We start from the raw sequence: 15,586 nt of genomic DNA on the forward strand, positions 1-15,586 counted from the left end.
TGGCTTTATTCATGACGAGCTCAGCTCGTCATCAGCACAGCTCAACTGTGCATCATGACGAGCTGAGCTCGTCATTAGCATCGAAAGGGATAATATGCCTTTTTTAATTAAAATATCATTAAAGTAAGTTTGATTTTAAACATCAATTTTAATTACTAATGCATAATATTTTTACTTTGGGTGGGAATTTATTTTTTAATTTAAACTTAAGATTTTTTCAATTTATATATTTCAAAATTAAGTTAATAGTGCTTTAACATTTTCTTAAATGTTATTCTTTATTTAAAATAAATATATACAATTATTTTACATTCATATTTAACATAAATTATGTTTACTAATATATTAAGTTTAGTAAACTTTTTTAATTTTACCTATTCTATAACATAGTGAGATTTCCACCCCTACTGTCAGGTTTACCTATGGGAACATAAAATATATGTTTATTTAACTCAAATAATTAGTACAAATATTTTATGTTAATATCAATGTAAATTCCATGTATTTATTTTAAATGTACAACAAAATTAAAAATACTGCATCACTATTAACTTAATTTTGAATTCCAATTTTGAATGAACTAAATATATTAAGTTAAATCAAATTATTTTTTGAAGTTTACATTAAAATATAAATTCCCACCAAAAGTAAAAAAAAAGATGTATGAATAATTATTGAAAGTGATGTATAGCATTAATTAAAAGTAATGTAAATATATTTCAATACATCTTATTCTTACATGTATCTATACATTTAAAAAGGTTATTAAAATATTTTATAATGAGATAATAAACCTTTTATTTTTACTTGTTTTCTACATTACATTATATGTATTTAATCTTCAACTAACTGAATTTATAATTATCTCCAATGGAGTTTTATTTTAAGTCCCTACCGCCATTATTTTCTATGGGAAGATGTTGCACTACCAGTGGATGTGTGGTTATGGACATACCCTAGCTCTGACCATTTTCGGTCCCTTTGTGGCTCTCGCAACTTTAGAAGTGCAGTTTGTGAATAGCAATGGGCTTACTCTTTTGTGGGTGGGTTCTTGTCCCCCGTCCCTACCACATTTACTACTAAGGGGCTGATTCCGATGTTGTCAGGAAAGCATTCCCACTGAATCAGGTTAGGAATGCTTTCCGGAAAATTTTAATTTGTGGAGTCCTACAGACCAATTATGATATGGCCGGATGCTTACGGACTTGGTTCGGTTGGACTCCCATTGACTTCAATGGGAGCCTGTGTCCTTGCTGAGAACACAGGCTCCCATCGAAAAAAGGGGTGGGGAAACCTCTCACATGGTGCCTGCCACACTGTGCATGGTTGAGAAAGGGGGTCTCCTTGGTACCCCCACGGACCCCTTCCAGAGTCCTACGGGGGCCAGCTACAGGCCCTGAAGTCCGATTCCCACAGCCATTTTGTCTTGGCCAAACCGATTCGGAATGGCTGTCCGAACTGGTCATCGTACTCACTCGTTCGGAAACCATCTCCATTGGGCTGTTCGGTTCGGCTCCGAATAACTCTGGCTGCCTGAATCCCATTCGGAACCAATTTTGACACCCCGGACGGCTCCCTTGCATCGTACAAGGTCGTGCGGAAAGGTGACCGATTCGGTCGGAAACAAGGCTTCTGAGTCTGATTCGACCGAATCGTATGCCGCTCTGAGCCTTTCCTGACTACATCCAAATCGACCCCTAAGTGGTAACCTTACATGTATGAGGATCTCAACATAGAAAAGATAGGAGAGGAGATTTACACTTGTAGGTTTGTGAATATAATTTTGTAGTACTTTAGCAGTACTATTGTAATACTACTATACGTATTACAAAATGCAGCTTGTGAATACTCACCAATGTTTTGCAATGCTAAGGTATGTTTGTTCTGGGCAAAAGGCTCCAAAATATGCAATTAACAAAACTAATGTAAAGTTGCAACAAAAATGTTTGTGTTGAAAAAACGTTCATGAGTATTTACTTTCACTAAGAGTGTTGCCTCCAGTTTCAGCCCCTGTCTCCTCAAGAGAAAATGTAACTCAGAAAAGCAGAAAAATATATATTGGGGAAGGGAGGGGCGGGGGGATATGACAAACTTGACAATTTTATTGTTGCAAAATGTTACTGGTCGAAAAAACTATGCACCTGCCTTTTGTAGAGTATATGTAAAGGAAATCTGAAAGAGCATAGAGCAAATCTGAAAGTTTACTAGTTTGCCAGTTAAACTGAATATCCTACTCCCATTCATTTATCATTTACATTTGTAGGAAGGGTGCAGTTAGAGTGCTGGTGAACCAGGTAGTGGAGGAAAGACTAAGAAATAAAGTTTTACAAACTCTGCATGTCTTTTTTGTTTTTGAAAAGCGTCGGTCACATTTTAGGTTACATTCATTTAAACGTTTATATTCTAGTTAAACAAATTTTTTTTGAAGTAATACAGATATCTGAAAGAAGGCACAAACCCAGTAGTTTGACCTCATTTAGTTGCTTCTTTTAATATTGCGACCTGTTTATCAAAGGATACATCATTGGTAAGGTTGTGCAAAACAAAATGGAGACGTTCATGTTTGTGATAAGTCAGAGGCTGTTTATTTTTATGTTGATTTACATTTATAAGCAGCATTATTTACAGGAGTTTTGATTCATTAAGTTGCCTTCAGCTGTCACCCTCATACTTAATGCACTTCCCTCCAACAAAACATATGAAAATATAATTTAAAGCACACTTTTTCACTGACACAGTACAATACATTCACTATACACAGTATAACAAAATAGTCCCATCCTTACCTGTTTAATAATACTGTCACGAAGAATAGGTAAATAGAAACTGGAATTGCAGGTTTATATTTGAAAAGAATTTACATGCAACAATGACATTATTTAATGACTGTTTAGCTGTTGAACTAACTTATCCTGCCTGCTGTTTCATGCTCTAGCAGGAACAGAGCCAATAAAGATAAATGCTGTTCTGAATTGCCGCCAAATCTCTAGCAGAGAGGAAACGGCCAAATAGGGTATTTTATGCACCAACCAACTCAATCTCATGTCTGGATCATTCCTAAAACTCAACCAGCAACATTGTATTACAAACCACAGGCACTCACAGCAGACTAAATGGCATTGGTGTTTGTGGAACAGGCTGCAAACCTACCATGCAACAAATAAGATCCCTAAGTGCATGAACAGGGAAGGAAAGTTTTCAAAGTTTTGCTGTACAAGCTGCTCCTCATTTGTGTGCTTTTCTTTACACCCTTTGGGGCTTTCAGGGCATGCTGGAAGGTGGCCCGGAGATGAGAGAGAAGGGCTTGTGGCTTACAGCTCAGCAAACGGTAACGTAATGGGAGTCATGTTTTATTTTTGGAACCTCTGCTTTCTCGTGACACACATACAGTTTCTACCCATAAGTAGGCAGTAGGTAAACTCTTGAAACAATAGCACTTGTGATGAACGAATGCTCAAGGCATGGCGGCATTTGTTTTATGTATGAAACTCACCAAGTACATACTTCTAATGCTGAATCTCTTAACACATTACCAGATTTCTTGATGCAATGTTGAGGATCTGGAAACATGATTATTTCTCTGAGCATTTTGCAAAATATGAAAGACTTGTGTATGCAGAACATTTCAATTTCTCTTTCTGGAACCGTAAGTCTGTTAACACTTAGCTGTATACCCCTAATGAATTATCACAGTTGTGACAATGGGTTTCGAGTCACTGTGAAGTATAATCTCCCTAATAGTGGGCTAGGAAACTAAACAAAGTGGAGTTGGTTGCTAGTTCTTTCCATGCCAAAGCTTTTGAAAAAACAAAAGTTAGTAGTACATTTTATAGTTTTGCCCAAAATTCCCAAAGCCTAAGGAACATTATATGCAACAGGATCAGGCAAATGTGTGGCTACATAATGTGTATTAATAATAAGCTTTTGGCAAAGAGGTTTAAGAGCAAAGTCTGACAGGCATAGGCAAAAGAATTCTGAACAGTTTCCCCAGGTGTAAGATGAATTAAATGTTACAAATTTGCAGCTCTACCAAGCAGAGGCTCCCTCTGGGAAACTGATTTTCTGTTCCATGTAATGAGCCCTGGTCTGCGTAGTTAAGTGGCACTGTGTAGTTTATAGCCCACAGATATTCAGGCAATCCAACATAACACTGATGTCTTTTCGCTTCACTTACAACTGAGAGCAAAAAGACTAGTAGAAATATCAACTACTTCAGGCAGAACGTTTAAACCATCTTGGTGAGAAAGAGAAGGCATGCCTTATTTTCTTGGACAGTTAGAAGTCTCAAATCATCATGGAGAGAAGTATGATTGCCTCTTCTTTGGACTGATTAGATCACAGTTGTGATGAAAGTAGTCCATACATCTCACCGGGGCTTGACTGATGATATAAAACTGAGAATCACAGACTAGAGAGAGACGGGCCTCTCTTTTGCTGCACAGAATCAGTGACTCCACTACTTTGAACAACCTTGTTACTTTTTGGATTATTGTGGACTACTAAATTCTTAGAAACATGATCATTAATTGCTTCAGCATGCCAGAAAAGACAGACCTCGAATGCCCAGCAAATGAACGGCACCCTAAAACTGCATGTCTATGGGGCTTATAGCATTCTATCTGTGAAAACAAACTTTCTTTATATATATTGAAGTGAGTTGTATTTAAACAGTAAATGTTGAACTTTTGCAATAAACATTGGACGAAGTCAACAATTTTGAATAAACTAAAAGCAAGTTTCTGGGTTTTGCACTGATTACACACAGGCATTAATTAAAGGGCAGTTGCTATTGAGTATATGGAATGGCACATGGACCACAAATCTCATAGGGAGACGATACAACACCTAATTGATAGGGCAATATACTCTACCCTTGCCCGAGATCAAGAGAAAAGAGGCTTTCTGAATAAATAAAAGGCTGGGCTTGAATATAGCTGTGAAGAGATATAGATAGCACTGCAGGCAATTCAGATGAGCCATGGGCAAGGAGCATACCACAGATCATAAACAGTTGCGTTCTCCAATAATTTGGACTGTGCAAAGAGGTAGACATCGTAGTTCAGTATCTATTTCTACTGCCAGACAGTTGGTACCACACTCAGTTGGTGAACCCAATAGAATAAAGTTGTGTATCATCTCCGTAATGGTGTCAATACTAGTTAACCAACTGTAGGATTTGGCAATGCAGAATCATAAACCTAATGAAGATGACGGAGTTCCATGGGTGTATGGTGGGAATTTTGAGGGCAGTGGCACCAAAATTCACTTTCATTAAGGGATCAGAATAATATGTTACCGGTCATTACTTTTTCAGTTGCTTAGGAATTTAAAAACTCCAATGTCTTTGGAGAAGTGTCACCTAGCACTACTCATACTTAACTCCTGCCCAATGGTGATGTACCAAAATATTCAATGAGTCACTACATCTGCTTGCCCAACAAACCTGTATCTAAGGATATAACCCAAACTGTTAAACAGAGTAGTTTCCGTCACACAATTGGGTAGGCATCCCGACTGAAACATCTCCCAGAGTGAACAATCTTCCAGGTCTTCACAGCCAACTATGCAGCCATCCATACTTTTAGGGGAAAAAGGCACAATGGGCCACAAACTGCCTGGCTCTTTCTTGTGTATCCCTCTGTCCTGTTCGTTAACAGACTCAATAATTGCTGGAATTAATTATTCCCAAAGAGGTTGCTCTTCATGATTCACAAAGCAAACCGGCTGACGTTGATCCAACTTGATTAGGGAGAAGATAGAGTATAGTATGTCTTTCAATTAATTTAACGCTGTCCATTATTTCACTTTGTGCAAAAATATGCTAAGGATAGCCCATTTGTGGGTGTCCTTGCCCAAACAATGGTCCAAGGCATCTGAAAGAGCATTGAGCAAACTGGATAATTAAATCCAGGATGAGGTATGTAATCCGTAAAGCACTTGGTGAAGCCTGCACAATGTGTAGTTGGATATCAAAAGAGGAATCAGAGGCGTAGATTCTGTGAGAAATGGCGCATGGCTTGAAAGACCTCCATGCTAGAATTTTGGGTGGCAAAACTTGCTAACTGTATGAATGGTTCTTTGACGATCGTATTCCACAAACAGTGGTAAATCTACAATTTGTGAACTTCTGCACAAATAACTGAAAATTGTGAAAAAGGTTCAGGAGTTCAATGTGGTCTGAAAATCTCGAGCTTATCAGTACCGAAAGCAGAACAACTGTGTGAAAAAGAGTGGGTCCACCGCCCTCTTTTTTTTTGCAAACTGGTTGCTGAATAACTTAGACAATGAGTTCAATGGTAGTACAACAAGAGAGCTTTCAGAACCTCTGTACCTTCACGTAGTACATCTTGTAAGCATGCCAACAGGGTCTTTGGAGATCAGTATATTTGGAAAAACTAATTTAAAAACATCTCAACCTTTCTGATGAACTTTCAACGTGTCAGCTCTTTGGCACAAAAACTAAACTAACCTTATGCTGAGTACAAGAGCTGCACTCAGACAGTGAGAAAAATTAACAGCTGGCCTAAGTTTTAATAGTCCAGGGGTCTGTGTTTTGGGGTGGTCATATGACTGGATGGTACTATTGACTGTAGGCTTCTGGACTCAATCTCCATAAGTAAGAAAGACGTATGAACAGTTTTGCTCTTCTCCTAAGCTGGACAACTAGTCTCTTCAGCCTGCACCACTGTACCGTACCACAAAAATTTAGTGGAACCTTAGGGAAATTCCTCCTTGATGGATCACAGAAACTAAAGTAAATTTGAGAAAAACAAAATTCATGCCTGGAAAGTGGAGAACAAAATGGGGAGTTTTTTCTCCTATCCTTCTATGTTTGCTAAATCAAAATGTGGAGATTTTGAGAAATGTAGAGTAGTGATTTGGAGGATATTAGAAGTCTTAAGGTTGTGGATCACAATCAATTTTGCCAATTTTTACACAGACGATCACGTTTCTTGGATTTCCAGTACTTTGGGTAACTATGCATAGCTGGCATACAAGAAAACGGAAGGTACTATTTTTCACTACAGCCATACAGAACTAGCTTTCACAATTGACCTGTAAGATACTGCTTAACATCCTGTTAAACATACCATGTTTATCTTCAGTTAGGCTCATATGGCAAAGTTATGTGTCAGGTGAAGCAAAGAACATTAACTGGAGTGCAGCAAACTGCTACAGAACAAACAAATTGAAAGAAAAGTCCACATATTTGCGCGGCAGAAAAAAACATCCAATAGACACAAATGAATAGTCAATAGAACATCTATTAAAGGGCATCTCTCTGCGTACCTGTCATTTTTTTTATCTTGAGCACTGATTCCGCCAGGATCAGAGCTCTCTTTCTTAAATTGACAAAACTCGCTTTGCTCTTTCAGGCTGTGTTTACAACTAGAAATTAATTTTGCATTGAAAATAGGGTTCAAACGTTAGCCCTTGACAACATCCTTTATCATAGCCCCGTTTTTCCGTCCTTCAAATAAATGTGGGGGTAGTAGGAAGAAAAGGAAAGGGTCATTCTAAGGCATAGAAGAGGAGACTTTTTGTGCTCTAGCCAGTAGAGCGCATTGGATTGTAAACACAGCCTAAAAAGTGTATTGAGTGCGAAATCTAGGTCTTTTCATCTTTTACATTATGTGACTCAAAGTCAGTTAGTAAAGAGATGCCCTTTAGCCCAAGTAACTATACTTCTTGAACCATGCTTTTTAAATCATTTTGCGATGCCCCAAAACAACCTAGTACAGTTATCATAATGTATTGGCATTAGATAAATCGTGAAACCTGTTGGCAATAGAGAACTACAAAGTGCTTCAAAACTCCACATTAAGATAGGGAGTTACGCTTCACGCACACATGGAATGGATAGCGAGACCTAACTTTGCAAGTGGAATTGAATAAACGTATCCCACTTTTACATGGGTTGGTACATTGTAATTTGTTACTGAGAGCTTGGTCCTCAAAACTATTCTTGGGCATAAAGCGTAGAGTGACCAAAATTCAGTTACAGAATAAAAATGTCGACATTCGTAACACTGAAGTAACCAATTACTTTCTATGTAGATTGGTCAATGGTAAGATATTCCAGCATTTCAACAGGCAAAAAATAATTTGCAAGATAATATAAAACAGTAAGCACACATCCTCTTTATGTATGTTATTTATGTATGAAAATATTTTAGCATATTATGTTAAACATCCTTTCTTATTTTATATGTGTAATACCTAGGACTTACCACATCGGAGCTCCTATAATGTAAGGCATGTTAAACAGGCTGACAATGGAGGATATGGGGAGGGGAGTATTCGTGAATCGCTTATGACTTCTTTCAAGGACGTCTGTCCTCTGGTCGGCTGCCACATCAAAACTAAATAAAATGAATTGTGCACCAATTCTCAGCGTTTGTGGTGAAAATGGGTTTTGAAAACTATATAGCTATTTTTTTGTATTTCTTTAGCACCTTTTTTTTTATAGTAACGAAAATGGGTATGATGTGATTAGCATGTGCAAATGTACAAAATCATGAGCTCTACAAAGGTACATCATTCCAAAAATGACAAACTTGTTTTAAGCATGCGTCTAAAGTGGTGGTAGATAGGGGAGCTGAATGCTTCCCCTGAAGAAAACAAAAGGTCTTGTTTTCTAAATCAGCAGCTGCTGGTGAGGATTCCTTGGCACAGTTGGACCAGCTCTCCATCACTGCATCTTCCTGATGATCTCAGCAGACACGGGAGGGTGAAAATTGATTGTATGGTGTCGCAGGCCCTGAGAGGTCTTGTAACTCTTTCCACAACGACACTTGAAGGGTTTGCGGACGCGGATTTGTGTTCTGTGGCCATTCTTGGCATGGTACTTAATGCCATTGACGTTCTGTAGGAGATAAAGACATAAAAAATAAATAAAGTGCTACATATCAAGAATTTTTACGTTTGTAGCATTTAAAAAAATAGTTCAGTAGGTAATAATCAATTTCACTTGGTTTCTGAATGGACCACAGATTCGGGACATAAACAGAATGCCACATTTTCACTTTCCCTAAGTAACAACAACTTATTGTTCAAATGAATCCACGCAATAGCTCAGATGGGTCCATCACTTTAAATGAGACAGCAAGCCAAGGATTTTTAAATCTGGCATAAAATGTCATTAGTTCAGTTTGAAAAATTTAGAGAAAATCAGTCTATGCTTTGATAACTAGTATTCTCTGATTGCCCTCTTCAAGAATACCACTATATTAAAATGTAGCAGAGAAGAAACTATGTCAAAAACACCAGAACACAGCAAAGTGAAGGGTATAACCCTAAAATAAATAAATGAAAACAATTCTTCATAAGAATAAACTTTAAATAGACATTCAGGCTCAAGGACTTGGAGAATCACTTGGTACTGTCTACTACCCTCGTCACCATATAATGTTCAGAAGATAAACTCCACTTATTGAACATTCCAAAGTAACTCTAATCTGCCATCATCAATACTGCTTCCTTATATGTTTCTGTTCAGCTGTTCCTATTCCGCTAACATATTCTTTGAGGCACCCTCTAGTGGCTACCTGAAGTGGGGCCATAAGGCTTCTGCTTACAGTAACCTTAACAAACCACCTCCATCCCAGGGTATTTTACTTTATATAACTAAGCATCTGGCATCTATGGATTGGCGGCATTCACGTCTTAGAACATTGCCCAGCGTGGTTAAGGAGGCAAAAAATCTGGGGGTCTTAGTTGATAACTTCCTTTCTTTTGAACCACGTATCAAGAGAGATATCTCCACTTGCTTCTATTAATGGAGGATACTCAACTAAAATTTGTCCGCTTATCTGGTGCTTGTTGAAGAATTGTGATTCAAGTGACTATTCGTGTAGGACTGAACTTTTGTAATGCACTATTCGTTGGGACCTCCACGCATTTGCTGGCAAAATTGCAGTGGCTCTAAAATCTAGCGATTCAGACCATTCTTGCCTAACCCAGAAGTACCCATGTCCGTGGTTTTAAGGGTGCTACACCAGCTCCTCAGTGAAAAAGGGGTCACTTTCAGAAGGGAACAGCGTTTACAACGCAACTTTTACCACGCAAGTCGTTACAACGACTTGCGCTGGGGGGCGCTGTAGGATAGGGAATAGTTTAATTTACTATCCAAAACCTTCCCTACTATCCACAAGGACTGGAGTTGGAATAGTAAATTAAACTATTCACTTTCCAGCGCCCCCCCAACGCAAGTCGTTGTAACGACTTGCGTTGTAAAACCTGCATGATAAAGGCCTGCGTTGTAAAAGCATGCCTAATAACGACAAACATCCCTTTCAGAAGCTTAGACATCACGATCTGGGGCCTTCTGGAACAATGCCCAACACATTTACAAGCAAAATGTTGGCCATTACCATCCACACAGAAATTGTCCCTCTTCTACAACGTATTTAGCTAGAGTCTCCAGCTTTAAAAAGTGTAGGACAGGTGGCCGATCTATTTGCAACTCGCGACAAAAGAATGGAACCAGCTAGACTTAGGTTTAAGAGGCAAAATAAATCACCTCTTGTTCAGATAGGGTCTTTAAATTTAGCTATTTCCTAAATGTTCATGGTAATGGCTCTTTCTCTTTTTCTGTCTGATTGGAATTACTACAGCGCTAACACATACTTGGGTAACAGTGAGCTACACAAAAGCTTAAGAACCTGGTTCACAAAGGTAAGCTTTCACTTGTGTGCAAGTCTACTACTTTTTGGATTCACAAACTACATGGGGAGCTTTAGGACTTTGCACTCCCTATACTTATGCGTGCTAGTTCTCCTCACCCGGAGACTCCGCAGTCAGGGTGGAGAACTTTGCACATATAAGTATACAGAGTGCAGAGTCTTAAAACTCTGCATGTAGTTTGTGAATACCAAAAAGTAGTAAACTTACACAAAAGTGTAAGTTTACCTTAATAGACCAGGCCCTTCGTGTAGTATCTGATAGAGACTTCTAGCTGCAGATTACTGCAGCTAGACGTCAGACTGGATTCGCAATTTTTTTTATGAGCAGTACCCCTGCGTGCCGGTAGGTGGCATTGTTTGGCTCCATGTGGCATTGTCGGCATTGTCCGTGGCTGAAGTGACGTGCGTGATGCTTATGTAGGCACCACCCCAGTGCACTGATGTCAGTTCTTTTCTTTCCGTGCCAGAAGAGCTACCATTAGTCTCCTTTTGGCTGACCTTTTTTCTGCCCTTTGTCAAAGATTTTTGAGACATTGTCTCCTGTCGTGGCAGGGATATCCACAAGGAAGGCTGGTTTCAAATCCTGTGGCGCCTGTCACCGGCAAATGTTGGGGATAGATCCACACCTCGTCTGCCTTTAGTGCCTCAAGCATGACCACGACGCTAAGACCGGAGTCGATTGAGGGAGCAGTTCCTCAAACTCCTAGCAGCTTAACGCACAATGCTGCAATAGTCTCAATTCCAGTCCCAAGGAAAGACCTGGGATGGATCGCGGGCCATTTCAAGCGCTCGGCATTGAAGTTGTCCGGGCAAGTCTCACAAGAATAAGAAGAACAAGAAGTTGAAGAGGTCTTCAACTTCGCCCCATCAGTCAAAGTCATCTGGCAAGATAAGGGAACGTCGACATTCAAAGCCTGGCTCCGCAGTTGAGCCTGGGCCAGGGCCATCTCCGTGCTTCCTTTAGTTTACTGGACTTGGAGCGACTCCCGCCCAACTCCATGAGTTTTATAAGGCAATGCAACGTATTTATGGGTTGCCCGTACCCTCTGGTGCCCCACTTGGGCTGCTTGGGTTCAAAATGGGCACCTAATGGTCTTATGCTGGTAGGCTCACCCCGGGTGCCAGTCGGGTCCCATGGATGGATCCGGGCCAATGCCGGTGAAGCCACCTTGACCTTCCTTGGCGCCGACCCCATTGCTGAAGTCCCTGGCATCGGGGCGTCCACCCACAGCACCACCCCATACTCTTCCCCGAAACTGTCCTGGCTGGGCGGCGACCGATTTCGGCACCGCCTGAACGTATTCCTTCCATGCCGGAGCCTGTGTCCTATTGCTATGGGCTAAGACTTGGGGATGATTGGGAGGTGCCATTGGACGGTGATGAATACCACCCCCTATATGTCACCGAAGACACCTGGGGGGCGTTATTTACAAGGAAATGGCGCAGCATGGCACTGCATGCAATTTGGCAGTGCAGCGTCATTTTAAAAATGCAAGGTAGCGCCGTATTTACAAGAATACGACATGCTCCAGTGTTTTTTCCGTGCACTGTCACTTAAAAAAGTTGCCTACCATGGTGCAAGTGTGTCTGTGTTGTAGGGATGATTGTTTATGTGCAGGAAGGGCCTTCCGGAACATAAAAAATCCGGCACATAAACAATCCAGCAAATAAACAATCTTTAAAGGCGATTTGCTCTTCCTTTGTGTCCTGCAGAATGCAATACACATAGAAAGAGCAATAGTGAGAAATAAAAGAATTTCTCCTTGTTGCGCAAATCTAATGCCTGCTATTCAGTGGCATTAGTTTTTGGCGCTGCCTCAGATTTACAGATCCTTGTAAATCTGGGGCAGCATCAAAAAGCAATGGATGTTGCGGTGGAATGCCCACAGCAACACCCAGTGCACGCCTCTTTCTTGCAGATATCTGCGTGAAAAGGGACGATATATACAAAGCAGCGTTAAGCCACAAAAAGTGGATTAATGCCGCTTTGTACATTTGGAGCAGAGCATTGTCCCACCGTAATGTCGGGAAAAATGACATTTTGGTGGTGTAATGCCCTTGTAAATTTGCCCTCTGGTGTCTGGATTTGGTGGATGCCAGCGATCTGGACACCTCCCCAGATACTGGCTTTTGGTCTCTCCTCCTACCGTGGCTACAGAGGAGGGAGCCTCATTTGCTATGGTGGTGAGGAGGGTGGCAGTGGTTCTGGACCTTCAGCTGCCTTCAGTGGCTGTCAAGACGAATATCTTGACGGAGGTGCTTCAGCTGGGAGTGACCCCATCCGAAGCGCTTCTCCTGTTTACCGAAGCCCTCACGGGCGTACTATTCAAGGCCTGGTCCAAGTCCTGCACAAGAGCTCCTGTGAATAGGACAATTGCCCACCTTCTTTGCCCCTCACTCAGCACCCCATGCCAGAGAGCTTAGTGGTCCAAGCCTACACTTCAGAATCCAGAGTAAATCCTGGTGCATTCCCTACCACTCCAACAGACAGGGAATCCAAGAGACTGAATACCTTGGGAAAGAATTGAATCATGCACTGAGAAAAATACAAATTTCTACTGAAGTAGTTCATTGAACATATATATTGTTCAAATGTGTTGCTTGCATGTTCACAAAGTTCCTCTTCATTGTGTTCAGTCATCAACTTGATACAAAATTCTTCTTCAACGGATACAAGGAAATACAGCCAAACCAACACGTGTTTCGTGAAAAACTTTTGCTTCTTCAGGGCGTTCAAAATACACGAACAATTCTATGCGTCATTCGTTCTTGCATATAGTACAGTGCTCCCAATGATAAATTCTCCTTGCAGGATATTTCACAATAATTGATACAGGCTTTAGCCTCCCTCCAGTAGATTAGCTGCGGTTGCCAACCTTGGGAAAGAAGCTGCTTTCTTCCACCAGCCTGGCACTGCGGTCAGGGAAAAACACATGCCTTTTGGGCCGATACTCCCATTTGCTCTGGGACTTGGTTGTGCAGCTGCTGCCTATAGTCTCAGAGGAGGCCCGAGCCATACTCTCCCAAGCTATTGACGATGGGAGAGAAGCAGATGGTTTGCCATTTGCTGTGGGTTGGATATGACTGACTCACCAGGCAGAGCGGTCCCATCGTCAGTGGACCTTACATGCCATGCCTAGTTGAGTCACTTGCTTTTAGGGGGACGACCTGGCCTGACTCATGTGCACACCCTTCAGTGGTTCCCTTCTCTTCGGAAACAAAGCAGACTCAGCACTCAAGCGTTTCAAGGACTGCAGGGCTACGGCCACTTTGTTGAGCCTTTACACAGCCCCTCACCAACTCCAGTCTGCCTTTCGCTCCTTTTGTGGCCATGGAGGGGCTTCCAGCTGCATCTCTATCTGCCCAGCTGCCACGTCCCGCAGGCTTCCCAGCCCCTGCGTGGCTGAGGATATGGTACCCACAGACCTTGTGGGTCAGGTAGCCAGCCTCTTTAGCGTGCCCTCTGACCATCATGGGCATCCAGTGGGAGGCCGGATCCGCAATCACATGCTCTACTGGAGGTTGACAAGATCCATCTCCTTGGGTTCTCCAGATTATCCAAAGTGGCTTCTCCCTACCCTTTGTGACTACCCCTCCCCCTACACCACCCACTTGCAACAGGCTGATGGAGGACCACATGTCCTTACTAGGCTAGTAAATGGCAGCTCTCTTGGCCAAGGGAGCCATAGAGCGGGTGCCAGCAGTAGAAGTAGGTTGTGGTTGTTATTACCACTACTTTCTGGTGCCCAAGAAGGACGGTGGCCTTTGTCCTATACTAAACCTGCTCCCTCTCAATTTCTTCCTGAAAAAGTAGAAATTCAAAAGGCTCACGCTTGCTCCCTCAAGTTCTATCTGCCCAGGACCTGGGAGACTGTATGGTAGCTTTGGACTTGTAGGACATATACGTCCACATTCCTGCCCTGTCTGCCCACAGACATTACCTGCAGTTCACGGAAGGCCACAAGCAATTTCAGTTTGCCGTGCTCCCCTCTGACCTTACCAACACACAGCGCCCCTGGAAGCCAGCACCCGGTGTGGCGGCACCAGTCGCACCGCTCTAGAGCCAGCCTTGAGTCAGTGAATTGCAGGGGCTGTCATATCAGTCTCCGTACATACTTTTTTTGCCAGACAAACTGTTCCGGTAGTCCCCCCGTTCCACATAAGCCAGTCCATCACTTTAAATACCATTTAGGCTCTGCCTCATCCCTCTAAGGAAGAGGACAGACTCTACCAGCTGGACCCAAAAAACGTCATTGTTTTATCTTGACCACATAAACCTTTCCGGGTGGGCAATCAACACTTCGTGGGTTATGTCGGAGCTAAGAAAGCAAAGGCCATGCTGAAATGAACTATCTCCCAATGGACTGTACGCAACATTAAGATGCTACGTATTGACCAAGAAGCAACCCCCAGAGGGATTAAGTGCTCCTTCCACCAGAGCAGAGGCTGCGAACACTGCATTTGCACTCAAAATTATGGTCCTGGACATCTGCCAGGCAGCAATGTGCTCCTTGCTGCATATGTTCACCAAGCACTACGACCTGGACAGCCAGGTCCATAGGGATGGGCACTTTGCCCGTTCGGTCCTAAAGAACTATCTGGTCTAAATCAGGTTCTCAAATCCTCCTCAGAGGAGGTATTACTTGGGTATCTATTTTAAGGTAATTAATCTGTGGCTAGAGGTCTCTATCAGATAAACAAGTTACTTACCTTCGGAAATGCATTATCTGGTAGAGACTCTATTTAGCCGCAGGTGCCTTATTGGCCTACCCATCCTCCCCGCTCTGCGAACAGATTTCTAGGTAGAGGATTATTCCCTTTTCAGGGCCTTAGTTCCACACACCAGTGGTCTGTGTTCTTCGTGGCTCCGCGCTTCTGGTGTGGAAAGTCGCAAAAAGAAA

General features: G+C 41.8%; 1 protein-coding gene across 1 annotated transcript in view; it reads right to left on the bottom strand.

The window, feature by feature from the left end:
• Nucleotides 1-2,560: 2,560 nt before the first annotated feature.
• JAZF1 (JAZF zinc finger 1) overlaps nucleotides 2,561-15,586 on the bottom strand; it is a 641,974-nt gene continuing 628,948 nt past the window's right edge. Inside the window, exon 5 of the mRNA XM_086941708.1 lies at nucleotides 2,561-8,866. Within this exon, the coding sequence (XP_086797834.1) occupies nucleotides 8,693-8,866 (174 nt within the window). The 3' untranslated portion in view covers nucleotides 2,561-8,692. The remainder of the gene's footprint in view (nucleotides 8,867-15,586) is intronic.

The sequence above is a fragment of the Lissotriton vulgaris genome, chromosome 10 (genome assembly GCF_964263255.1).
Source record: "Lissotriton vulgaris chromosome 10, aLisVul1.2, whole genome shotgun sequence".
Taxonomy (NCBI): domain Eukaryota; kingdom Metazoa; phylum Chordata; class Amphibia; order Caudata; family Salamandridae; genus Lissotriton; species Lissotriton vulgaris.